This window comes from Ranitomeya imitator, chromosome 2 (genome assembly GCF_032444005.1).
Source record: "Ranitomeya imitator isolate aRanImi1 chromosome 2, aRanImi1.pri, whole genome shotgun sequence".
NCBI lineage: Eukaryota > Metazoa > Chordata > Amphibia > Anura > Dendrobatidae > Ranitomeya > Ranitomeya imitator.
This window is the reverse complement of record NC_091283.1, coordinates 198,755,345-198,782,914: the sequence shown is the minus strand read 5'-3', so window position 1 is coordinate 198,782,914 and position 27,570 is coordinate 198,755,345. Positions and strand designations below refer to the sequence as shown.

Sequence of the window (27,570 nt, the reverse complement as noted above, 5' to 3'; positions counted from 1 at the left end):
GTGTTCATCTGCGATTTATTTTCGGATCACGATAGAACTGGAGAAAACCTGCAGCATGGTGCGATAGTAATCGGACATCAGATTGCATTCGGCAATAGAAGTCAATGGGTGTGAGAGAAAAAATTGCACAGGACTCGGACCATGTGAGTGCTGTCTGATTTTTAACACACCAATGTTCTTTGAAAAGCTGGCAATTCATCTGCCACGTACAATAAAATCATATCAAGATAGAATAGATAAATACACATAGAATAGGTAGGTAGATATAAAGATGTCAGGCACATATATGAATAGTCCAGTACTTGTGCAGCTTACTGTATATGTATTTTATTACTAAATTATTTTCTGTGGAAAAAAAAGGCATGCGATCCCCTGAAATTGTATTAATCAGCAGAGGGAAAGCAGACAGCTGAGGGCAGATGTTTATAGCCTGGGAATTGGATAATAGCCATAGAGCTTCCCAGATTATTAATATCAGCCCACAACTGTATACTTAGCCTTTACTGGTTATACAAAAGGGGGACTTTACAAAAAAAATGATGTAGGTTCTCCCTATAATTAATTACCAACAAAGGCTAGGCAGTCAACTACGGGCTGATATTACTAGCCTAGGAAGGGGCCATGGATATTGGCCCCTCGAAGACTAAAAACATCAGCTCTCAGCCGTCCCAGAAATGGCGCATCCATGAGATGTGCCAAATCTGGCACTTAGCCTCGCTCTTCCCACTTGCCTTGGTGCGGTGGCAAGTGGAGTGATAGTTGGGGGTCTTGATGTCACCTTTGTATTGTCAGATGACATCAAGCACAGAGGATAGTAATGGAGAGGCATCTATGAAACGCCCAAATTACTAACCCCCAAGTCAAATTGTATAAAAACACACCCAGAATAAAGTTCTTTAATTGAAATAATGACACAGACACCTTTAATCAATCTTAATTAAATCATACTCATGTCATTGCCCAGTCCACTGAAGCCACTGTCCCTGTAAAAGAATTAAAATAACAAACAACAATATTCCTCACCTGTCCGCCAAAAAGATAATAATTTATTTGTTCCCTGATGGGTCTAGCTCTGCTACATCTAGATAGCAGGCTGCATTGTTGCATGATGCGACCATACAGCCTGCCATCCAGCAGCATCTGCTTCTGACTTTTCAGGAACAAAACTGTATTTTAAAATTGCTAGTGTGTCTCGGCCTTGCTCATCTTCTCTGACTCCCGGAGCTACTCCTGGTGATTGATGATATGCTGCAGTGGTGACGTCACAACCACAGATGCAGCCTATCACTGCACTCAGCGGTGATTCCAATGTAGACATCACAAACTGCAGAGCCCAGTGATTGGCTGCAGCGTTCACGCATGTTGCGGACATGATGTCATTACCGGAAGCAGCATCAGAGAGCTGGCATTGGAGCTGAAAAAACTTGAAAGTGAAAAATGTCTGGTGACTTTTGTCCAACCATCACTACGAACCCACAGGACTTTCTAAAACAATGAATATTAGCCTCATTTGATAAAAATTGAAGATGGTGATGATGTTTCACCTTGAAGTTCCTCTGACCTCTACCTGATCCTGCCCAATCTGTCTTAACTGAGGTCCTCAATGACAGGGCTTGGGATGATGTGTCCTGTCTTCAAGGATATCAAGAAACCCAGAGTGGTCAGGACTAGGGCTCGGGCAGCTTGATATACTGGCACATCTCCAGTGCCTTATCTGTGGCGGTGGTTTGGGAAAAATACACCTGTACTCCATGGCTTGGAAATACACATGGTCTATACCAGTGCTTCCCGAATCCATTCCTCATGGCCACCAGACAGATCGTATTTTCAAGATTTCCTTAGTATTGTCTGGGCGTCCTGAGGAATGGATTCGGGAAAAGCTGGTCTATACAAATGGAGCATAAGCCCTAGGAATCATTTCCTCCAGCGGCATGGAAAGTTCCATTTTGAAATGTCAACGAGGTAGCCCCTAAATCTGCTCTTTTTCACTAAGATCTTTGTAACATAATGTCATGCCTAATCAGACAACCATATTACGGGCGTTATTTAGCATCCGTATTGTGGTCACAAGTACTCGGGGGTAATAAAACCAGTGATGGGGTCAGGACCACCATTACAGCCGTATGCATGAGACCTTATTTGTAGGGTGGTAATGAGTGCGGAGGTTAGACAGCATTAAGCATTATTTGTTATATGTCCACGGTTATAAGAAACGCTGTTTATAAACATATTATCATTACTGATTATTGTGGGTAATTGGTGTAGTCTCTATACAAGGTTAATGAAGCTTGAAAATAAATGTCCGAATTGCTGGAGACCTTTGCTTAGCTACAGGAGCCATCAAAGAGTTACCCTTTCCTATCTGTCTGGATTACCGCTCTGACTGATGTGCTGGGGATATAGGGACTATGACTTGTGGAATCCCAGTTCCTTCTCATTAATATAATAAGTGCAGCTGTCGCAGGACATCTCATCATTAAGTGGACACTATCATATTTTGGGCTCATTCCGCCTGACGTGATCTTAATAGGGCTTGATGTGAATTTTTTTCTTTATTTTGTAAAAAAATATGTATCGAAATCCTGCGCAGTCCGACATGTCTACATAGAGAGGCAGCAGTGCCTACGAGAACGAGTCTATGAGAAAGAATATTACATTTCACTCCGATCACTGATCTACTAAAACTAGAATAAAATGATTACGTAAAGTTGTGATTATACCTTAATTGCATAAGGATGAAGTAACTCTGAAGATGGACCTGTAACTTTCAGATTGTTGATATTGTTCAATAACTTTGGCTCTCAGTCCTCAGACAGTTCTCTTCTCCTCTCTCTGTTCTCCATGCTTAGTGTAGCACACACAGACACACAATGCAAAGATTGAGTCAACTTCTCCCCTTTTTATCTGGTTTCAGATGTGATTTTCATATTGCCTGTTACTTGCCACAGGTGAGTTTGAATGAACATCACAAATGGATTCCCAGTTCACTCATTCGGCGGCCAATAAACGCCGAGGCTGTAGAAGTCAAAATTTTTTAATGAAACCCAATTATAAAAAAATTATTTTTAGCCCACAACACATGCATATAAGAAAAAAATGTCCCCAAAAGTGGACAAAAAAAAACTGATGTGCGCCGATTTTTAGATGTCCGGTTTGTTCATTTAAGGTTATGATATGCATCGTTGACGCCATATATTGACAAGTGTATAATCTTGGCCCATACTGCAATATTTCGCTAGATATTTAGCCTGCAAAATAAAAAAATAAATAAAAACTACCATACCCAAGGAATGTGCAGCGGTGGTTTTGGAACTGAAGAACCGACCAAGCCCAAGGTCTCCTAACTTCACAACTCCAGTAGCCGTAATAAAAACATTAGCAGGCTTTATATCTGTGGAGGAAGAATAAGACATTAATCTGATAGTACCATGCATGTACCAGGTGTAATATCAATTGTTCTACAAGACACACGGGTTTCTCGACTGCTTGGCTTGCACAAGGAATTCATAGTATTCACACAGTAAAGAACACCTTATTAGGAAGCAGTTGTAGAAAAATCAATAAATGGCTTACATACCACCAGGATAGGTGGCCGTATATATATTAGATACAAGTAGACCTACAAGTAGACCAGCGTTCCCCAACTCCGGTCCTCAAGAGCCACGAACAGGTCATGTTTTCAGAATTTTCTGAAATCTACACGGGCAATAATTCCATCACCTGGGCAATACTAAGGAAATCCTGAAAACATGACCTGTTGGTGGCTCTTGAGGACCGGAGTTGGGGAACACTGATGTAGACTAATGGTGGTTGAACAACAGTTGAGTGAACGATCATCGGGTCAACAGTCATTACACAGATACAGCCAAACACAGTCTAGCCCCATAGTAGTCATTCAAAGTGACGCTACACGGTCCATGACACCGGTAAAAGAATGAGGTTTCTTAAAATGTTCCGGGAACACTCTTACGGTATGGGCACATGAAGTCTTTTTCAGGAGAATTACGCTCCGAAAACCTTCTGAAAAAGCTGAAGAAATTTGCCAGGTCACTTCTTTTAACCACTTGGTGTCTTGGGAAACCTGAAGTGGTTAAAAGACGAACTCAAAAGGATGAAAATCTGCACAGCTTTTGAGGGTCTTCTAACCACCTTGGGTTTCCAAAGATGACAAGTGATTAAAAGAATTGATCTGACCATTCTTCAGGAGTCCTGTGCACTCAAGACGCTCTGTACTTTACAACTCAATGGGAAGGTTCAGAAGATGCCTGGGCGTCTTTTCCTTGAAAAATCGCAAGCAATTTCTTCATTGTTCTCTGGAGTTAAACAAGAAAAAGACGCCGTAAAAATGATGGAAAACTATTTAAAAAAAAAGCAGTCAAAAACATGGAAAAAGTTCTACGGAAACAATTAAAGAGTTTAAAAAACATGCCCCAGGAAAAAAATAAAAAAGAAAGAAACACTGGTTTCTGAACAGTCCTGAAAAACTGAAAAAAAAGGATCATCCACCTGAAAAAGACGTCACATGCATATACCCTTAAGAAAAAAATCTTTTGCGGTCTATGAACTATGAGAAAAAAAATTCAAAACATGACTGACTTCCTTATTAGACAATGATGCTAAATCATTCCCTCGTTTAATGATGTAATCGCCAGTTTGGATCAGCTCTAAACTAATATAAAGCACTGTGCAAACGTTTTACATAGGTGTAGAGAAAAATGCTGCAAAATGATAATGATCTCAAACAGTGAAACAAAGGGCGGTCATTGAATATTGATTTTACATTTCTCTTTTGTTCATTCTCTTTGGATTTTGTTGAATGATGAAAATAAACTATTAACACTTCTATTTTTTGAAAGTATTCTAACTTTGCAACATTTTTTCCACATCTGCTTAAAACTTTTCCAAAGTTTAGTATATGGCCGCCTACAGTGGCTTGCGAAAGTATTCATCCCCCTTGGCATTTTTCATGTTTTGCTACCTCATAACCTAGAATTTCACAGTTGTTTTTTTTTTCTTCTTTTTTTGCATCAGTTCATGTAAAGAACGTGCCTATAACGGTGAACATTTGGTTTTCTTTTTATTGTGAAGCAAATAGCAATTAGGACAAAATAACTGAAAACCTCAGTGTGCATAACTATTCGCTTCCATAAAGTCAGTACTTTGTAGAGCCTCCTTTTGCAACAATTACAGCTGCAAATCACTTTGGATAAGTCTCTATGAGCTTTCCACATCTGGGAAGAGTTTTTGCCCATTCCTCAAGACAAAACTGCTCCAGCTCCTTCAAGTTAGATGGTTTCCTCTGATGAGCAGCAATCTTCAATTCCAACTACAGATTCTCCATTGGATTAAGGTCTGGGCTGTGACTAGGCCACTCCAAAACAATTACATGTTTCCCCTTGAGCCACTCCAGTGTTGCTGTAGCAGTATGCTTTGGGTAATTGTCTTGTTGCAAGTTGAACCTCCGTCCCCAATCACTGACAGACTGAAACTGGTTTTGCTCAAGAATATCCCTGTATTTCACATGATCCATCTTCCCAGTCCCTGGTGCTGAAAAACATCCCCAACAGCATGAAGCTGCCACCAACATGTTTCACTGCAGGGATGGTGTTCTTGGATTGATGAGCTGTGTTGGTTTGGCGCCAGGCATAACGTTTGCCTTGGTCACCAAAAAGTTAAATTTTGGTCTCATCTGACCAAAGTACCTTCCTCCATACATTTGGGGAGTCTCCCACATGTCTTTTGGCAAACTCAGAACGAGACTTACAATTTTTGTGAGCACTTTATTTCTGCCCATTCTTCCATTAAGGCTACCTCTATGGAGTGTACGACTTATTGTGGTCGTATAGACAGATACTCCAGTCTCTGCTTGGGAACTCTGCAGCTCCTTCAGGGTTACCTTTGGTCTCTGTGCTGCCTCTCTAATGTGCTCCTTGCCTGGGCTGAAAGGTTTGGTGGGCAGCTCTCTCTTGGCAGGTTTGTTGTGGTACCATGTTCTTCCCATTTGATGATAATGGATTTGATGGTCCTCCAGGGAATTATCAGAGATTGAGATATTTTCTTTTATAACCCATCCCCTAACTTATTCTTCTCAACAACTTTGTCCTTGTTTGGACATCTCCTTGGCCTTCATGGTGTTGTTTCGACATCTCCTTGGCCTTCATGGTGTTGTTTGGAGATCTCCTTGGTCTTTGTGTTGTTGTTTGGAGATCTCCTTGGTCTTCGTGGTGTTGTTTGGAGATCTCCTTGGTCTCCTAGATTGTATAGAGGGGGAAAAAAGTATTTTGTCAGTCACCAACTGTGCAAGTTCTCCCACTTAAAAAGATGAGAGAGGCCTGTAATTGACATCATAGGTAGACCACAACTATGAGAGTCAAAATGAGAAAACAAATCCAGAAAATCACCTTGTCTGATTTGGCAAGATTTATTTTGCAAATTATGGTGGAAAATAAGTATTTGGTCATTAACAAAAGGATATATAACAAAATATTGAGATGAACTTTTGTTAATGACCAAATACTTATTTTCCACCATAATTTGCTAAATAAATCTTGCCAAATCAGACCAGGTGATTTTCTGGATTTGTTTTCTCATTTTGACTCTCATAGTTGTGGTCTACCTATGATGTCAATTACAGGCCTCTTTCCTCTTTTTAAGTGGGAGAACTTGCACAATTGGTGGCTGACTAAATACTTCTTTCCCCACTGTACATATATTGTGATAATGTAGCTCAGCAGTTTGCATTGTTGCATTGTAGCACTAGGTTTGAATCCGACCATGGGCAACATCTGCATGGAGTTTGTATGTTCTCTCTGTGTAATACAGTTTCTTTCCACACTTCAAAGACAAGAGATCAATTGGCTGCCACTGACAATCTCTGTACAGTGCTGTGATATAATATATACTTATGTTCAAGTTTCTCGTGTTTTGTGCAAGTTCTGTCCTAACACTACAACAAGAATATTGAGTAAAGTTTCTTTAAATACAGATTCTAAAAGTGGAAATATGTGAATCCACCCTCTTTGACCTATGAAGCATATGTTCAGGATGCCTAATTTATCAGAAAAAACTTTCACAACAGCTTTGTGGTTCTTTTTTTGCCCACACAAGGTGCTAGAGAACTGCCAAGAATAAAAAAAAAATCTAAAATCCCGATCGTTCAGTGAATAGCGCAAACGTAGGTGTAACGACATAACGCCCGTGTCAATATATAGACCAATTATAAGAATATGTGGGTTTCAAGAAAATCTGTTTCTCAGAGATGAAAAACCTAACAAAAAAATATCCCCGGTCTCTGACGTGTTCTCGAAACTCTAGTTTGGTCTTTTCGTAAATATTTATGCGGAAGCGGAATGAAAAGCTTTACGACTACTGTAATTGTACCAGCGTGATTGTACTTCTCAAAGAAATCCATATGCTTCTTTAGGTGGGCTTATTAAATCAATGCAAACACATGTGGAAATCATATACATATTGTAGCCTTTTCTATAAAACGAACACTAATTTTTTTCAAAAAAGGTATAGCCATTTTTTTTTTTTAACCTTTCCAGCCGTCTGCTATATAGAAATAGATGGAAGTAGTCGTATGGAGAGGTTTCGCACCTGAGCCCATTCCATACGTGGTGGGTAGCAGATATGGTACATTGCTGACATCCACAGGAAGACATATCTTTAGTGCAAACTTTGCAGCCGCCAGGAGCCCAAGATGTAAGGGGGGGTCCATTTCCACCCCCAAATTGGGTGAATTTAAAAGAAAAATGTAAAAAGTTATGGCTCTCGAAAAATGGGGATTGAGAACAGAAAAAGCACAAAAAGAGGGAAAATTACATAGTTATTAAGGTTGAAGGAAGACTATAAGTCCATCTAGTTCAACCCATAGCCTAACCTAACATGCCCTAACATGTTGATCCAGAGGAAGGCAAAAAAAAACCCATGTGGCAAGAGTAAGCTCCACATTGGGGAAAAAAATTCCTTCCCGACTCCACATACGGCAATCAGACTAGTTCCCTGGATCAACGCTCTATCAAGGAATCTAGTGTATGTACCCTGTAACATTATACTTTTCCAGAAAGGTATCCAGTCCCCTCTTAAATTTAAGTAATGAATCACTCATTACAACATCATACGGCAGAGAGTTCCATAGTCTCACTGCTCTTACAGTAAAGAATCCGCGTCTGTTATTATGCTTAAACCTTTTTTTTCCTCCAAACGCAGAGGATGCCCCTTGTCCCGGTTTCAGGTCTATGATTAAAAAGATCATCAGAAAGGTCTTTGTACTGTCCCCTCATATATTTATACATTAACATAAGATCACCCCTTAGTATTTGTTTTTCCAAACTAAATAGCCCCAAGTGTAATAACCAAAATGATAGAGGAAAACGGTTCAGTTTTACAACGTGAAATAACAATTACCAGGAAGCAATAAATTTGATTAAGAAGACGAGTTTGGAACAATTTTACTAAAATACGATGCAGTTTTTCTACTTCTGAGATAACTTTCACCGAAAACACGTAAGACTCTGTGAAGCCATGTGTCCCAATGCCCTAAACACAACACAAATCCAAAACTCTGATCGAAGCCTTTGTATTCCGCACTTCACAGCTGTGATGTGACAACACTTTCATAAAGGAATCAAAACATATCACCCTCTGACAGTTTCATCAGGTCCAATCAGAGCCGGGCTTCAAAGGCTGGATGAAATAAAACGTTCACAGAGGTAACAGGACGAGATGTAAGGGAGACAGAAATCTGGAGAAAGGTTTTTTCTTAACTGGATCAATGCTAGAGAAGAGTGGTGCGATACATTCACCCCTCAGTGCCTGAACTGCAAAACCAGGCCAGATCTCCGAGAAGATTGTGGCTTCTGTAAAATGTTGTTAAACCCTTTCTCGAAAAGTTTGTCTTAACCATTAATGTCTATAGGATTGTTCAATGATTTTTTTTCTTAGGTTCCAATTTCTTACATATTGTGTTGCGTTGTTCAGATTGTCACCATTCCCATCAGTCCTTGTCTTCAGCTTGCTACTTTCCCTACTTTTCAGTGACATACAATGGGGCCAATTTCCAACTAAGTGAAATGACCCATCAGCATGTTTTTTTAGAATGGGAGAACCTCGGCATATTTTTAAATACCGGTCAGGGATCATGTGACCAGAATGTCAAGGTTCCTGACAGCTTCTACCCACTCTGTTCTTCTTGACTGGTAGGTTTTTCTCTACATACACATGAGGACATACTTGTCAGTCTCTGGGAACGAGGCAGGGACCTAGTCATTCAAGTTGCATGGTCCTCGGCCAGCCAATAAATTATGGTTTACCCTGACTTTCTGCAGTGTTTGAGAGTAAACTATAGATGGCTGAAATAATGAAGCTGAAGTCTAATTTATGCTGTTCGCTGTTCGGGCATCATGGATCAACTTCCAGGTTCCTTTTTAGAGTAAGGGTATACTGTATATTAGAGGTGCTTCAAATCGATTGGCAAGTCCTATTTCATTGGCCATGACAGTAGACTGTGGTTGTTGCCCAAGAGCGGTAGCACCAGCCTTTACCTGATGGCGTCTGCCTCTCTTGATTAGCTGGACTGGCACAACATCACAAATGCTTCATGCCGCAACTATGACGTTGGCTCAAGCCATCTAGTCAAAAAAAGAGCCGCAGATGACAGAAGGTAAGAGGTGGTTCTCAGGGTTCCTGTGCAACAGCACAAAGTTCACCAACTAAAAGTAAAAGCCCTTGCTTGGCTTGAGATGCAGACAAAGCAAATTAAGGTATCGAGCAGCTTGGATATAAAACTTCATCAATTTATTAGTCCAGTTTACAAGGCACCAGGTACATAAAAAATACTCGATCAAGGCAAAAAATGACGCGTTACGGACATGGAACAGTTTCTTTCCCGTGAAGCGGCCAGACACCACAACTGAGGCCAATGGAATGGGACACGTGAATGGATTAGCAACAACTCCAGTGTCTATCTATGCATATATACATCTGCTCCAGTAACATGTACTATTAGTTTATTGCAATGATATTAATTTCATGGCACTAGTTTTCAGAGATGTAACCACTCTGTCATGTTGGGTGCATGTTTCTTACCTCCAGATATTTTACGAGTAGTGGGGAGTAATGGATACCAATATATTATTTGTGCCAGTGTGCCTACCATGTATTCGTGTGTGTATATATATATATATTTTTTATATATATATATATATATATATATATATATATATATATATATATATATATATATATATATATATATATGCCAATATTCACCCTATCACGTGCATTTTTTGGCCTATACATCTATGGAAGCATTTACATTTCAGTAACTATTTTTTTTGAGTCCACTGACTTTCTACAATTTGATGTATAGCGTGATACAATATTTGCCATGTAAAAGACAGCTGGATTCCTGTATGGAGTGCAGGATTATGTGTTTAGTCTGCAGTATGAGTCGGCCATGGATGGATGGCGAGATTACCTCTGTGCATGATCCGGCGGGAATGCATATGTTCCACAGCGCTGCACAGCTGCACAAAGTACTTCCATACCGTCCTCTCCGGTATTAATCTCTTCTGTTTCTTAAAATACTATGATGAGAACAGCAGAAGAGCCAATGTTAGGACGCCGTCCAATTTCAGGTACAATGCCGAAACATCAAACACATAAGAAAACAAGAAGAAAATGATTTTATCAGAGCACAGACTGTACAATAAACCGCTACAGAACCAAATTCATGACCTTCTAAGGGGGTTTAATAACCCTTTTCTCACACTCGTCAAATCGATGTGGAACAAAACAAAACCTGACAGGTGGAGATGGCGTCTGAGTATAATGAGCATCTCCTGTCTTAATTACCTTAAATAACATATTTAGAGCCTCAGAACCATAAACTGCAGCAAATTGGGTATTTGCCCAAAGCAAAACAAAATATTTTGCAGTATAATTATAATGAGGAAAATCTTAATAACCGATTCTCAGAATCTAGTAGGTGTCTAAAACCAGGGCAGAAAATATCTCAAAAGTAAGGTGGACACGATGGTGAAAATCTGCCTTGGCAATCGCCTTCTTGCCAACATTCTTTGGCAGCCGAAAGTCTACTCATTGATTGCAGAAGGTCAGCTTAATTTTACCTAGGCAGAAAGGGTCACGGACTTGTCCTGCTGGGCAGAGAAAGCACAGAGCGCTTGACTAATGACAGCCATTGTCTTCTCTTTTGACCCTACATTAATCTTTCTCGGAAAGTTGAAATTGATGCATTATCACAAAAAATACACACTGCTCACACAACTTCTCATTGACAGAGAGAGGAAACATCAAGAAACACTGAGCAGGATCTAATATGAACATGCAGGATAACAGGCAAATTTATGGGCAGTTACTATGGATTGGGAGAACGGGTCACTTGCTAAAAAAATTGGAGTTACATACCTTGTAAAAAATCCTTGAGCTCCCCTGATCCTGCCATTCTTTTCCTTTTTTTGCTGTGTTGCTCCATTGTCGAGATATCACATTTATTGCTTTTGGAGCGCAGTATGTGAAATCTCAGCTTTGCAGTCCAGCAGGTCCTTTCTCCAGAGTCTTCTTTGGGGGCATGCACCTTCACCTCTCCCTCTCAGACGCTACCAATCACAGATCATGAGTGTCTGAGACTGATAGACTGTTAGCACATCCTGATTGGAAGTGCTTGGAAAGGAGAGGTTCCCTCAGAGAAGACTCTGGAGAAGCAACCAATGCAAGCAGAGATTTCACATACTGAGCTCCAAAATAAAAAATATGATATCGATGCAATGGAGCGACGCAGCAGAAAACAGAAAAGAACAGCAGAATCAGGGGAACTTGGGAATTTTTTAACTGGGTATTTAACTCAATTTTTTGGCGCAAGTGACAAGTCCTCTTTCAAGTATGTGTGCTACTATAAGTAATATCTAGTGTATGTGCAATAAAATGGCCAATTGTACCCTATAAAGCCACTGCCCACAAAAAAACCATGACCGTTCATGTCTTGGTGAATGTCCCACCATACCCTTTTTTTTTTTTTCTTTTTTTAAGATTACTTGAAGAGCATTGGTCTCTTTTCTATTGTTGAATGTCTCATCAGTGAAACTTTGACTACTATGAACCTTTCTGCTGAGCTGGACTATTGTGATCCTTCTACGGTGATCTCACGTTTGTCATTGCTCACTGTAAAATACAGAGGGGAACATGCGATCAATCACACTTCATTACAATTGTCATTTAAAGAGGATCTGTCACCAGGTGAAAAGTGACCACTTTTTGCTGTTAGGGGAGTAGTGGAAATAAACTAATTATTAAGGTTTTAAAAAAAAAAAAAAAAAAAAAATCTGTCATATGGTACCAGAGATCTTAGTGCTAATTTTTAACGGTCTTATCCAACGGGGCATGGCTCGCAGGGTAATTATGCAGAGCAGCCTAAAGTCACGCCCCAGAGGATCCAGTGAGCCAAACTTTCTTGGTAAAGACCATAAAAATTAGTATTAATTAAAAAAGTCCCACATCTCTGGAACCATATAGTGGATTTGAAAAAAATAAAATAAAATTGAATACTCGGGGGAGCAGCAGGAATAAAATAAGAACCAAAAACAGCAAGGTTCTCTTTAAAAGCAGAATGTTTTTACCTAAAAAACACATTTCACTGCTAAGCGAGAATATTTTGAGCAGTTGAGTGATTACATTTCCAGATAGGCTTCGTCCTTAACATTACCGCTATTTTCATCAGTTCTTTTACAAAACCAGTGATAAATCTATTCTATCTACCTCTGCAAATTATGGTTAAAGCACTTGATAAAGATATATACGATACTCCGAAAAAAAAAAATACACATCTGAAAAATAAATAGTGTTGGCCCTTACTTTAATCATTTGAGAGAGATCTCCAGCATCTGCCAACTCCAAAACGATGTTCAACTCATTGTCTTCTATAAAGGAGTCCAGGTACTTGATAATGTTCGGGTGGTTCAATTGCTGCATGACAAATCAGAAAGAACGAGATGGAATGAATAAAATCTGAAGATAAAAAAAAAACAAATCTGGAAACAAATTGATTTACGTTGGAAAGTTTGGTACTTGTCCATATTTGCATATGCCATATGGAATTTCCAAAAAGGTGGTGGATTTGCCTAGCTCGATTCAAGGTTAAAATTAGCACTTTTTTTCCAAACATTTAAAACCCATAGAAGAGCGATGAGGGGATACTAATCATCGACACTTTTCAATCGCTATATGCATTCTACTACTAGGACAACCCTTTGTTGATCTAAATGCTTGGCCCCGATAAAATAAAATAAGTTTAAACTCACCTCCCGTGACGGCGCCATACCAGCGGTGTTGGAATTTGCGTTCCCGGGGCTCTTGTGCGGTGTTGTTGCATATGACCCCAGTACCCAATCAGAGCTGGCGTCACGGTCCCCGCCTTCTTACGAATTGAAAATGAAGAGGAAGTCCGAGATCAGCTTCAGCCCGGAAGGTAGGTAGGGTGTTTCACTGTGATTAAGATCGCATATAGGCCCTGATTCATCACTTTCCTTTTTTGTCTTGTGGTATTTGGCGCCAAAAATGGAAACTAATTCCTCAAAATGGCACACACAATACATGAATTTGACACAAAGTGAAAAATGGGCCTTTTCCCTGTCTTGAACTGCTTTTGTGACTTTTGGAGCCAAAAGTCGCAAAAATTGCACAAAAATTCTGGCATACTCGTAAATACACCAGAGGGCAACTGGAGTGAAATTGTGCCAAATGTTGTGACTTTTTAGAAATTCGCAATTGATGAATCCTTCAAAAACATCTGGAATCGCTCAGCTTTGGCCATAATGTGGAAAAATAACACACAAAAAATCCAGGTAAGCAAATATAAAATAGACTTTAAAAAAAAAAGAAAATAAAACAATGAATTGGGGGCAAAAGAAAAAAGACACAAAGGAAATGATGAATCTGGGCCATAGCGCCTGAAACGCGATGATGATCAGTATCCACTCATCACTCCTTTATGGATTTTAAATGTTTGAAACAAAGTGCTAATGTTATACCCTACTTTGATCAAGCTGGTGAAACCCACCTCCTTTTTTACAATTGCAACCAGGCTCTCCAAAACCTAAAAGTCGGAAACATAGGTGAGCTGGCGATTTCCTTTTTCACTTTTATATAAGATACAAATCTATATGGATCTTAATGGAGAGTAAAATAAAGACCAATGATGATAATCAAAAATAATTTTATGCCGGGTCTTCGCAGCTTTTTCGCAGTCATGTCTCCATGGGGTTCAAATGGACAAATGGAGGCCAAAATGGCACTAAGATAGTAAACCGCTAAAGATTGAAATATAAAATAGAGTCTTTGACGGCGCTACTTTTATAGACTTGAACGTGTAAAAGACTGGTGTACTTCTTGTAGTAAATGAGTTCATATTGGTAAATTGAACTGTAGACATTTATCACTTATTTTATTATCCATGATCACTTTACAAAGTGACACTAGAAATGCTAGCTGTGATTTTTTAGATAGGTCGCTAAACCGACGATGCAGACACCTACTTGGATCAGCTGCATCCGCTTTACTTTGCTTATTGAACCGGTTTCCTCTTAATTTTCCATTCTAAGGCCAGGGTCACATTTGCGAGTGCAATGCGAGAAACTCACGCGAATCTCTCGAATCGATACCCGGCACTGCCGCCGGCACTCGGGATCGGAGTGTGTGACTGCATAGCAATACATGTAGCCGCATGCTCCGGTCCCGAGTGCAGGCGGCCGTGCCGGGTATTGATGCGAGAGATTTGCAGGAGTTTCTCGCATTGAACTCGCAAGTGTGACCCCGGCCTAATTCCAAAGCTTTCAGGGACATGTCTTCTCCACTTTAGATAAGGCTCCAAAACTTTGGCTTCGTATTGTCATGTATTAATCGGAGCTTCTTGCCATGATGCTCTCCAAAAACATAATTAAAAAAAAAATCCTGACAGCAGAATCAACACCTATTAACCAATGACATGGCTACCTTTGCCTTGTAATGGTGACTTCACCAACCTCATTGTTTAGGGAAAGTTCACAGTACATTGGGATTTTCAGCTTTTCCAGCTTTTTTTTCCACATATTCTTATGAATAGGACTAGTCCAAAAGGTGTGCACTATGGGCGGACCAGTCCTGCCATCCGCATGCCAACACTCGTGGACCAGTCCTGCCCAGTCTCCGGTCAGCATGCCCACAGAGATCTCTGCTGTGCTCTTACATTCTCCTCCCTGAATTCTAAATCCCGGAGAAGCTCATGAATTCCACGACTTTGGGCATGAATAATTGACCTATGCCTATGTGACATAGGTTTATGTTAACACTGTGCATGCTCCAGATGTCTGTCAAATGCTCGCTTCTAAATCCTGCGTATGTTTGTTAAAACAGCGACTTTGAGTATGTGCAATATACCTATGTCTACATGACAACAACTTGCACTTAGACTGCACAAGCCAAAATGTTCAGCATCTGCGGGCTTTAAAAGGACACTTTTTACAGATCTCCAAGGTATATGTGAATGAAAGCCTCTGGCATGTAGGCAGAGGTCCATGGTTCATGCCCAAAACTGCTCTGTTCACAATTATCCGCGGGATTTAAAATTCAGGGAGGAGAGTCTACGTGCAGACCAGACATCTAAGTAACGCCTCAGTGGGTGTCCTACAAGGAAACTGGGTAGGACTGGTCCACGAGTAGTGCCAGCCTTTTGGATTAGCCCTATTCACAAGAATTTTGTTTCAGAAAGACCTGAGAAATGTGAGTATCGCAATGTACTGTGAACTTTACCCAAACAATGGGACTGCCTGGAATCACCATCTGGGTAGGTGCACATAACCATTTTTTTCTCCATTGGAGAAAAATGGTCTAATGAGTTGGGTCGAGAGTCGGGCCGAGAGTCGGGCCGAGAGTCGGGCCGAGAGTTTGATCAGAGATTTGATCAGAGTGGCATCAGTGGATAGAAAAATAAATTTTCTCCACCCTCTCGATTCTGTAAGTCCATGAAAATCAGACCGCACTCGGATATCATCAGAGTGCGGTCTGATGTTTTTCACGGGCCCATAGATTGCACTGCCAATTTTGATCCGACACATGGATAAAGATCTTTTTTTCTTTTGTGGACAGCCCCGTAGCATTCGTACCTATGATACTTTATTTGTGAAAACCACGGATAGCACTCATCCGATATAATCATAGAATGCGCACAAGCCATTAGAAGACAAATGCAGCCATATGATTAGTTATTAGGTGTCAATCCTGCAGTCAGGCTGCTTTGACAAAAGGCCTCCTGTCTGCTCTACTTAGATATGTTTTTCATGCATCTTCTGTAACAATTGGTACACTTTTACATAATGCTGAAATCTGAATGTCATACAGATTAGTGGTATCTAGTGCAACAATGCACGTCGGCACTTTATCATGCTATGCTCCCGCACACTGGTAAAAAAAAAAAGAACAGTAATAGAATGAAGAGATCTATGGGTATTGAATTATTCTCAAATCTGCATGAAATAACTCTTTAAATACAGTTATAATAGATAATACTCCATTACAGAAAATACGTTTTTCACGTTTATTGTTTTAGTTTTGTCTTTTTTTTTATTGTTCTGACACAATGGAAAATAAAAAGAAGAAAAAAAAAGAGAAACAAAAACTCCAAGATGGGATCTGTCAATTAACAGAAGGACAGCTAAATACTTTTCTTTTAAAATGCTAACCGGGGATTCCGCCAATCAAACTAAAGCGGTTTCTCTGCCTCCCATCATATATCGACTGTAGCCTTGGACTATCATGTGCTGAAGCCGTTGACGAGGGGCGCTCCACCTGCTCCGTAAGCCCCACAAACTGCTGACCTTGTATTGCATTAAACGGTTTCTCGGGAACCTACTTAAAACTTAACATTATTGTTACTTTTGATTTGTTGAGCTCCTTGTACGCTGACTTCTGTGCGTTCAGGGTTTGTATCAGACATAATTTATAAATGCGTACACATTAGAAAGGAATGCCCTACAGGCAGTAAAACAGATACACTCGCTGCTCATTCGCAACGCAATGTGACTGCTCAGACTGACTCGCCAGATTTTGAGCTGTTTGATGCTGTGATTTGAGTGTTTAAACGGCATTTTTTCTCTCCGCAGGGATCCTGGCTTTGAGCATACTTGCAAATTTTCAAGTGTGAAATGTTTCAAAAATATATATATTCAGCAAAGCAATGCCCACAGGCCACTAAAGTGTCTTTCTGAGAGATTATTGCCTATAAAATATTAGGAAGATTTGGGAAATTCCATCCTGTTATGTCAAATATATCTGAAACCAGCTGGAACGTGCAAATGCACATGAAGCACGCGGGTATTCATTTTGACTCGCGAGAATCCAAATGCTGGACATTCCAGTGTATGACAAGATGCCAGCACGTTGTGCGGGAGGAGAGGGATTCTTCTACCTATAGGACATTACATTAAATTAAACTGCTTTTTAACTGTTCGGTAGAACCTGCCAGACCTGAACATCCAGGGGTCCACCCATCTAGGAATACATGGCTGGAGGTGTTATTGGTCACTGTTCAGAGGTATTAGTAGGGTACAGTAGCTGGATTTTTACTAGAGCACTGTGAGGCACTGTTATGAGGGCACTTTAGCTGGTACTATATGAAAGTTCTGTACTTCGTCCTGCTATGAGGACCATGTAGCTGGAGATCCTTCTTGGATCATGACCAGAGGTATCACAAGGGCACTGTCTCTACATTTCTTTTAGATCACTGACCGGCATTGTTACGAGGGACTTTGGCTGCTCCTATATAGGAGAACTGCACTTGGTCTTGTTATCAGAGCTACATGTCTGGAGGCGTTATTGGGCACTGATCAGAAGTTCAAGAACGATACTGTAGTTGAATTTCTTCTAGAGATCCTTCTGGGATAATGACCAGAGGTATAATGAAGGCACTGCAGGTGCATTTCTTAAAGAGCACTGCCAGGCACTGTTATTAGGGCACTTTGGCTCTACTATATGTAGGTTCTGCACTTCGCCCTGTTTTGAGGACTAAGTAGCTGGAGATTTATCTAGGATCATGACCAGATGTGTAACGAGGGTACTGTCACTGCATTTCTTCCAGAGCACTGCCAGGCACTGTTATGAGAGTACTTTGGCTGGTACTATATGGAGTTTCGTACAATTATGAGGACCATGTAGATGAATATCCTTCTGGGATCATGACCAGAGGTATAATGAGGGCACTGCAGGTGCATTTCTTCCAGAGCACTGCCAGGCACTGTTACAAGGGAACTTTAGCTGGAACTACAGTTGTGCTCAAAAATGTACATACCCTGGCAGAATTTTTGCTTTCTTGGGCTTTTTTCAGAGAATATGAATGATAACACCAAAACTTTTCGTCCACTCATCGTTAGTGGTTGGGAGAAGCCATTTATTGTCAAACTTCTGTGTTTTCTCTTTTTATATCATAATGACAACCCAAAACATCCAAATGACCCTGACTTAAAGTTCACATAGCCCATTTCTAAATACCGTGTATTGCCCCCTCTAACATCAATGACAGCTTGAAGTCTTTTGTGGATGAGGTTCTTTATTTTCTCAGATGGTAAAGCTGCCCACTCTTCTTGGCAAAAAGCCTCCAGTTCCTGTAAATTCCTGGGCTGTCTCGCATGGACTATGTGCTCGAGATCTCCCCAGAGTGGCTCAATGATATTGAGGTCAGGAGACTGAGATGGCCACTCCTGAACCTTCACTTTGTTCTGCTGTAGCTAATGACAGGTCAACTTGGCCTTGTGTTTTTTGGATCGTTGTCAAGGAAAATGCTACTAAAAAATGCTGTTAAAAAGCTTCAAATGGAATTCCAGCAAAAGCTATTAGGAATGAGTACAATTCACCAAATGTAAAAAATAATAATAATAATTCTATAGTGTTATCACTGAGGATTCTTTTATTTATTTTTTTGTTTTGGAATTTTCCAAACATTTCAGAATCATCACATATTTTATCTCAATAATGTCTACTATTTTTGGATTTTCTCATCCTTTAGCTGAAGCTCACTGCTGGGTCAGAACACAACGGTATCGCTTGTTTGTGGCCCGGCTGATTCCCTGCTATGCCGCTTCAGGGAAAACACGCCGGCACAAACATTATAGGTCACTTGCCACAGGGGCTTCTCTGCAGAAAAGCAAAAAATGGCTTGTCCTGCCTTCATAAGAACATGACTGAGACGCAGAACGAATAATCTATTGGCTGAAAAAGACTAAAAATGGAAAAGAAAAATTAAAAGCCATGCCGACTATCTACATTAGCCAGAAATAGAGTTAGTGGGTGAGAGGAGCGTGATAGATTTTGATTTCTGCATTAAAATATATTATTCCGATTACCGTAGATATGATCATTAAACAAGCAAAATAATACAGTAACAACAGTAACAACAATATATACCGCACATATTATTAGTCAGTCTTACCTTTAGCAGGTCAATTTCTTTAATGCAGTCTTGCCTGGCTTTGGCATCCATCATTTCAAATATCTGTAAATGACAAACAAGGTGATGCGATGGAATGAATGATCAAACGAAAGGACTGAATAATAAAAAATGTTATGTAAAAGTCATTAAAAAAAATAAAAAAAAAGTGCAACAAAAAGAAATCTGACTCATTCATAAGTTTATAGAATAGAAGCATGCCAAGAAAACGCCGGTGGTTTCGATATTTAATTTAGACATGACATTAATGTCAATTTTGATGCCGTTTTTGGCGTACAAGTTCTATTTGTGTTTTTGACAGACAGCCCTCATACCCAGTATTGTTTGGGGCTGTGCACCTCTGATTTTTAAGACCGATTCGTCTGATCAAAATCACGGATATATGTCCGATATTTATCGGAGTGCTGGATCGAAATCTGCAATGTACGACTATGGGTTTGTGAAAATGAAATCGGAGAGTACTAGGATGTCATTTAAGTGCTGTCCATTTTTAACTGTTAGGTAGAAGGTAATTTTTTTTATTTTTACATCCTAGAAAAATTGACAAAACTCCGACCACACTCCGACCACACTCCATTTTTCTCATATGTAAAAAGAAACAATGATCGTCTAAATGAGTTCTAAAAATGTAAATATTAGGAATAGTTACAGCTCAAGGGTTCATATAGATGTCAGCGATTTTTCTCATTATTAGAAAAATGGTCCGAGTTTCGTCAGAGAGTTTGGTTAGAGATTTGTCAATTTTTCCAAGATGGGAAAAAAATGTTCTATCAAACAGTCTGTGAAAATTGAACAGCACACACATGGCATCTGAGTTCTGTCCGATTTTTACACGGACCCGTAGACTTGCATTGTCAATTTTGAACTCAGAATCGGATCAATATCAGGCATGTCTCTGTGCTTTTGTGCGTGATACTCAGTCCGAGGAAAAAAATGGAAACAAGAACAGTCCCAGAGACTATACTAGGAAAACAGATAGCAATCGTACGAGAAAAGCAGATGTCTGAATGAGCCCTTAGTGGTGGTATCTGGCAGACTACGCGCTCTGCCCTCCACATATCCATGCTGCTTAGAAGCGCTGCTGACCTGCCTAAAACATGGTGGTCTTACGTTATTGGGCGTATACAAATCCATCAGTGCCAAGAGTTGTGTTCTATGCACCCGCCACTAGAAAAACACCTTTATAAAACTAGTTAGCAACTAGATCCTTTTTTTTTTTTTTTTAACAGGTCGTAACGGATGGTCATCTGTTTCGTCATCTGTCAATGGATCCGTTTTGTATCATTTCACATGTGCACAGAACAAGGGAAGTATTCAGGGACGTCCGTAGTGAAAACAGATCCCTTCCAAATGGAACAAATAGGAAACCAGAAACCAAAGTGTCATTATTTGAACAGATCTTTTTCTATCTTTGCTCAGTTCGTTAAGGATCCGTTTGTTTTTGTTTTGTGTTTTAAATACTGGAAAGTGGAAATAAGTGATTCACAGTCCGTAAGGGACAAGACACACTGGGACTTTTATAAGTATGGTGGTTCAGCGGCTACGTTTTTACTGGTCTAGTTTCAACAGTCATTCTGCGCTGACAGAGGATAAATCCATCGTAGTTTTCAAAAAGGTTTCTTTTTCCATACATTTGTTTGCAGTATTTTGTTTGACAGAGTCAAGAAGTGACATGTCACTTCTTTTTTTCTTAGAAAGAAAAAAAAAAGTCACCAAAAAATTGCTCTATGAGCTGTTGATTATCAATTTGGATTTCCCATTGAAATCAATAGAAAGAATAGTTGAAGCAGATCTTTTTGTGTGAACATGCTCCATGTCTGGCTCATTTGAACTATGAAGCTGTGTGTTTTGGAACCAAAACATGGATGTCGAAATGCAACCTCGTTATTACTATATGAACGAAACCAAATAGTGAAAATATTGGCCTCAGAGGACATGATAATTACTTTTAAGGCAGATTATGGAAAAATGGTGCAAAAGTGAAGCCTGCGTAGAATGAAGGAACTGTGCACTCCATGCATACAGCAGATGCTCCTTCTCTGTGGAAGCTCATGTAGGGGTGTTTTCTGCTGAGTCAAAATTCAAAGCAAACTTATATACGATGTATGAAATAATCTAGACAGGCGAGTTGAAAGCAAGTTGAATAATTCTTGACAATTATCATCTCCAGGTGAATTTCTGCAACATGTTTTCACATAGGAACCCTCATAGGGAAAATTGTGGCAATGGTCACCCAAGGCAGAAAAGTTTTTCTGTGGAAAGTGACCTTCAAATTCATGGTCCTATTTACTGAGTGGTAGTTCCCCATGGACAAGGAATAGACCGGAGAAACTTCTATAACTTCTTTATAAACTTCAAAACTATTGTTTGCATTCCTGAGGATTTTTTTTCTCTACAAAGTTTCAAACAAAATGCAACTTTACATTTAGAATAGAACTTACCTGGACTTTTTTCAAAGCCAAAGGCTTCCGGTCGAGATGACAGCTGGCTCGGTACACTTCACTGAATTGCCCCCGTCCAATCTTTTTCTCTATTTTAAAGTCTGCCAGGTTGCATCGGTAAGGATAGGAGGTTGTGTGTCTCTGTACAAACAATTTCATTACCGTTATACAGGGAATCAAAAATCAATACAAGCAACATTGGAAATTGCATTAGGTCACATGTCTCTTTTATTTTATATATATTTTTTTAACATTCTTTTTCTTACCTCTAGTTTAGAAAAATAAGAGAAAACAAAACTTTGCCATGAACATAAGTACAAGTTAAGTTAAAAAAAACAAAAAATAATAATACAGTAATTTAGGCTATGTTCACATGCATCGTTTCGCTGCCTTTTTCTCTGAAGCTAAATCCTGCTCTTTAGGCAGTAAATAAAGTGTGTTTTGCAGTGTTTTTTACACCGTTTTTTAAGGTGCGGATTACATCTGTGCTTTGCCCCACAACTTTTAGAGGATTTTAATGATGCAGGACAAAATGGTAGATTACCACCATCAATGAATAAAGCCACCATTGTAGTGATCTCAAAGGAAAGGGAAAGATCCATTAGTCCTGCCGCTCCCATCTCATTACTTACAGTGGACAAGATTTTAGCAAAAAATATTACATAACAGGCTTAATAAACTGATAACGTCCACAATTCACCATGCCAAGCAGGTCAACGACGGTTAATATATGCAGATTATTTCTAAAATCTTCCGCCACTCCTCAAAAATTCAGGGCTTCCCATACGGAAGCTATGGCCATTACTAACCCATTACTTGCCAAATTAAAATTTTTACAAGTACGGATGTTTCAGAAAAGGGCGTCCCGGTATTCATTTAAAAATGACAATGGGGGGGCGTGACCTGAACGTCCATGTGAGCGGACGTGTGGCAGAGCGCTCCCGCTACTAACGCTGTAATTATCCTCATAAGCCGCAGCTGAGCGGCGATTCAAGGCGCTTACCGGCTGCAGGAGAGTCCCGGGAGTGCGGCGGTGAACAGCGGCGGCCCCGAGGTCAGCAAATATGACCAGGAGGAGGCAAAGAGACGCAGGAGCCGGCGAGGCTGGGACCGGCCAAGATGGCGCCGACGCCAGGGAGAAGGCGGAGAAGGACAACGCGGCATGCCAGAAGAGAATGGCGGCGGCAAAGCTCCAGCAGTTTGCTAGAGTGGAGGCCGCAGGGAGCGCAGGAAAAGCAGAGGAGGACGCCGGAGCAGACACAGACACAGAAGGAGAGGAGGAAAGCCCAGCAGAGGAGCAGGAGGTACAACAGGGGAGCAGGGATGGTGACATGGCGGTGGTAGTAGGGGGATCTGAAGATAAGGAGCCAGGAGCAGAGCCCACCCTTAGAGACGTTTTTGCACTGGTGTCATCATGCAAACAATCCCTGACCCAGCAGCTACAGGAGGTCAAGGGGGATACAGCCCAGATAAATGCAGCCCTGCAGAAGATTGACAAACGTGTGGGGGCTGTAGAGGAAAGGGTGAGTACGGCAGAAGATCATATAGTGCAGCTGCAGAAAGCGGAGAGGAAGTTTACTCAAGCAATATCGGAGCTAGCTGCAAAAAATGAGGATCTGGAAAATACAGGAAATAAAAAAATTATGATCATTAGAAAAATTTATTTTATATTTTAATTATACTGAACAGTAATGGAATTTTTAAATTACATGGTTTTAAATAGTGTATCTGGCAAATGTCGACCTTCGCTATCCACACACTGCTGCATACGTTTTCTGAAGTTTTCATGAACTCTAACAAGCATGTCCACTGGTATTCTGCCAATTTCAGCTTCAATATTGTTCCTTAGGTCTTCCAAGGTGTTGGGACGGTTCATATACACCTTAGACTTCAGGTAACCCCAAAGGAAAAAATCGCATGGGGCTAAATCTGGTGAGCGTGCTGGCCAGTTCACATCTCCCCTCAAAGAGATAAGCCGTCCAGGAAACATTTGCCTCAAACAATTCATGGTAACCCTCGCTGTGTGAGCAGTGGCACCATCCTGTTGGAACCATGTATCCTCTAGTTCCATTGCCTCAAGAGCCGGCTGAAAATAATCCTGTATCATAGACAAGTACCGTTTGGAGTTCACAGTTATGGCACGACCATTATCCTGAAAAAAGTAAGGACCAATGATGCCTACTCGTGATATGGCGCACCACACAGTGATGCAGTCCGAATGCAGAGGTCTCTCGTGAAATTCTCTGGGGTTTGCTTCACTCCAGTAACGCATATTTTGTTTGTTTACACACCCACTGAGGTGAAAATGTGCCTCATCAGAAAAAAACACAATTGCGTCACGGGGTATCGTTGCTAACATGTCTTCACAAGAGGTCGGCCGTGTCAAATAGTCCCATGCTGACAAATGTTGGACCACGCACATTTTATACGGGTGAAAATTCAGTTCATCATGAAAAATCCGGTGGAGAGAACATCTTGAAATGCCAAGAGCAAATGATTGCTTCCGAGCAGAGCGTTTCGGAGATTGCAGTACTGCTGCTCTAACTCTCTCGATGTTTTGTGGTGTTGTAATCCTTCTCTCAGGTCCCCTTCGTACACATGACACATTCCTTGCTGTTCTGAATGCATTCACCCAATTTACAATTGATTGCCGTCCAGGAACACGTCCGCGTGGAGGAACAGCGAATTGTAAACGAAAAGCACGCTGCACTGCAATGATCGAGTGGGCATTTGAAAAATACGCTTCAACACAAAATGACCTCTCCTCACGTGTCCACTGCATGATGGCAACTGAAAGGCAGAGGAATACAAATCTCCCATCAGCCACTGTAAGCCACACCCACTCTCCCCTCTCTTCGACCGACAGTGCCGCCACAGCATGCAGTGCAAAAAAGCAAATTACCGCGCTCCACCCTGTAGGTCCAGAAGAAATAACATTCGTATAGTGGGTATCCCTGAAAAAACTGAGGGGAGGAATCCCACGGAGTATATTGAAAGCTGGCTCCTTGAGACTTTTGGTGATGCAGAACTGACAAAAGTATTTGCGGTAGAAAGAGCCCACAGGGTCCCACCGAAACCACCTGTCCCTGAAGCAAGTCCCCGTACCATGCTTGCCAAAATCCTAAACTACAGAGACAGAGATATTATCCTGAGGAAGGCTAGAGACATGACGGATCTGACAATTGGAGGTCAAAGAATCGCTATCTACCCTGACTATTCCGCCCTGGTGCAGAAACAACGGATGATGTTCACGGGTATCAAGAGACGGCTGAGGGAACTGGGAGTGCAATACTCCATGATGTTTCCGGCACGACTGAGAGTGGTAGCGTTGGATAAGATTCATTTTTTCCAGATGCCGGAGGACGCTACCCAGTGGATAGATCTTAACGCTAAAAGGCTTAAAGGGAAAGGAGACTGAAAATGCGGGGTGGGTTGGTCGGGAGGTATTTTACTTTCTTTAAAAAGGGGAAAAAGAGATTGACTGACAGTACATTGGTAATTGAGATGTGAAGGTTTGAGGGTGGAGCTGGGCATTACCCAGGGAACGCACTGGGAGTGCTGATGCGGCGGAGAAGTACGAGGGAGGAAGGGTGTGCAGCGTACTAAAAGTTTATTTAGTTTCTTGCAGTTGTAAGTTAATACATGTTGAAATATTTTCTTCTTTTAAGAACTGCGCCGAATTCTATTATAAACGGTAGCGGGAGGCGGAAGGAGAAGGTTACGTTAACAAGAGTGTTCGCAATGGGTGATGGTGCCCCACTCTTGATAAGAGGCAGAATGTATAGTATTGGGGGGGGGTTTGGGGGAGGGGGGGTTGGGGTAAGGGATGGGAGGGAAGTTAGACAGCTCAGAACTGGGAGTAATGACATAACTGAAGATGATGAGTCACATAATAGGGGACCGCTTTAAGATATTGAGTTGGAATGTGAGAGGTCTGGCGGATAAGTCTAGGAGAGCTGCGAGCTTGCAGTATGCGAAGGATCAACGGGCCTCTATGATATGTTTGCTAGAGACGCACTTGATACGGGAGAAAGTGGACGTACTGAATAGACGTTGGATTCAGAAAGGGTATCATTCTACCTTTTCGACGTACTCAAGGGGAGTGCAGTATGAAGAGGTGAAGGTATGCGTGGATGCTGAGGGTCAGTATGTGGTGATACAATGTATATTGTATGGAGTGAGAGTGTGTGTTGCGGCAATGTATATTCCACCTCCATATTCAAGTAAGAAGATCAGGGAGGTGTTGGAGAAGGTGGAACGATGGGGACCACTACCACTTTTAATTATTGGGGATTTGAACAATATTTGTGACGACTTTTGGGATAAAAATAAGAACACCCAGAACAGGTCGGAGGGGCACACTACAACATTTGGTACCTATGTGCGTGAAATAGGCATGATTGATCTATGGAGAGTTAGACATGTTGGGGAGAGAGGGTACTCGTGCTACTCGCCGGCTCATGCTACGTTATCCAGAATTGATATGGCGCTGGGCAATCGCCTGTTAGACACAATGGTGGGGGAGGTGCGTTATCTGCCGAGGGCCCTTTCGGATCACAGTCCAATTGAGGTGGAGGTCAGGTTGTTGGGGACACGGACCGCAAGCGGGAGAGAATGGAAGATCCATCCTAACTGGTTACAGAGTATTGACTTGGAGGGTATAGGGAAGGAGGTGACAAAATTCTTTGCTTTAAATGATGGGAATACAGATGCCCTAACTGTTTGGGATGCAATGAAAGCGTACCTGAGAGGGCTACTATTTAGAGACATTAGTAGGTGTAAGCGGAAGACAAGGGAGGCAGAGAGAGTGGCGGTGGAGGAGCTGAAGGCTGCAGAGGACGAGATGGTAGTGTTGGGGACCTCCGAGGCAGAGAAAAGGTTGAGAACAGCGCAAACTCATATGGAAAAGATTCTGCTGGGAAAAGCTGAAAGGAAGCGGGAGTTTCAGAGGGTGACTTATTTTCAGGAGGGAGAAACAGTGGGACACATGCTATCGATGGTAGCTTCTGCTCAGCGTAGTACCTCGTATGTATATTCGTTGGTTTCAGATTGGGGGAGCAGGATATCTGAAACACCTGAAATTATAAAGGTCTTCGCGGACTTTTACGCGGACTTATATTCCTCCAGGGTCAATGAGTCAGTCGGAGATACGGAGACTTTCCTGGAGAGTCTGGGTCTCCCGAAATTGAGTGAGGAGGATAGGGTGTGCCTCGATGCCCCTATCACCGAGGAGGAACTGAGTCGGGCGCTGAAGTCTATGGCCAGTGGGAAGGCACCTGGAGTCGATGGGTTACCAGCCGAAATCTATAAAAGCTTGGGGGAAGTGTTGATTCCCAGATTAAAGTTAGTACTGGAGGAGGCTGGATGCCAAGGGTATCTCCCAGCATCTATGAGGGAGGCTATTATAGTGGTTATTCCGAAGGAGGACAAGGATCTGGGGAAGCCTGAGTCATATCGCCCAATCTCTCTGTTAACCATCGATGTCAAGCTCTTGGCCAGGGTGTTAGCTTCCCATCTGTCCAGTGTCATTACTAACCTTGTACATCCGGATCAGTCCGGCTTTATGCCTGACAGGTCTACAGCGGTTAATCTGCGAAGGCTGTATATGAATCTGCAGCTGAGGTCTGACAACTGTGG

The 27,570-nt window shown here is 41.3% G+C and overlaps 1 protein-coding gene across 3 annotated transcripts in view; it reads right to left on the bottom strand.

Moving 5' to 3' along the window:
* NEK6 (NIMA related kinase 6) overlaps positions 1 to 27,570 on the bottom strand; it is a 238,731-nt gene that overhangs the window by 57,541 nt on the left and 153,620 nt on the right. For 2 of the 3 annotated variants that reach the window (XM_069748464.1, XM_069748467.1), the window contains exons 4-8: positions 21,934 to 22,074; positions 19,475 to 19,537; positions 12,874 to 12,984; positions 10,481 to 10,589; positions 3,284 to 3,391 (exon numbers count right to left, since the gene is read on the bottom strand). In XM_069748464.1, the coding sequence (XP_069604565.1) occupies positions 3,284 to 3,391; positions 10,481 to 10,589; positions 12,874 to 12,984; positions 19,475 to 19,537; positions 21,934 to 22,074 (532 nt within the window). Of the gene's footprint in view, positions 1 to 3,283; positions 3,392 to 10,480; positions 10,590 to 12,873; positions 12,985 to 19,474; positions 19,538 to 21,933; positions 22,075 to 22,936; positions 23,550 to 27,570 lie in introns of all 3 variants that reach the window. The other variant, XM_069748463.1, reaches the window with a different exon arrangement.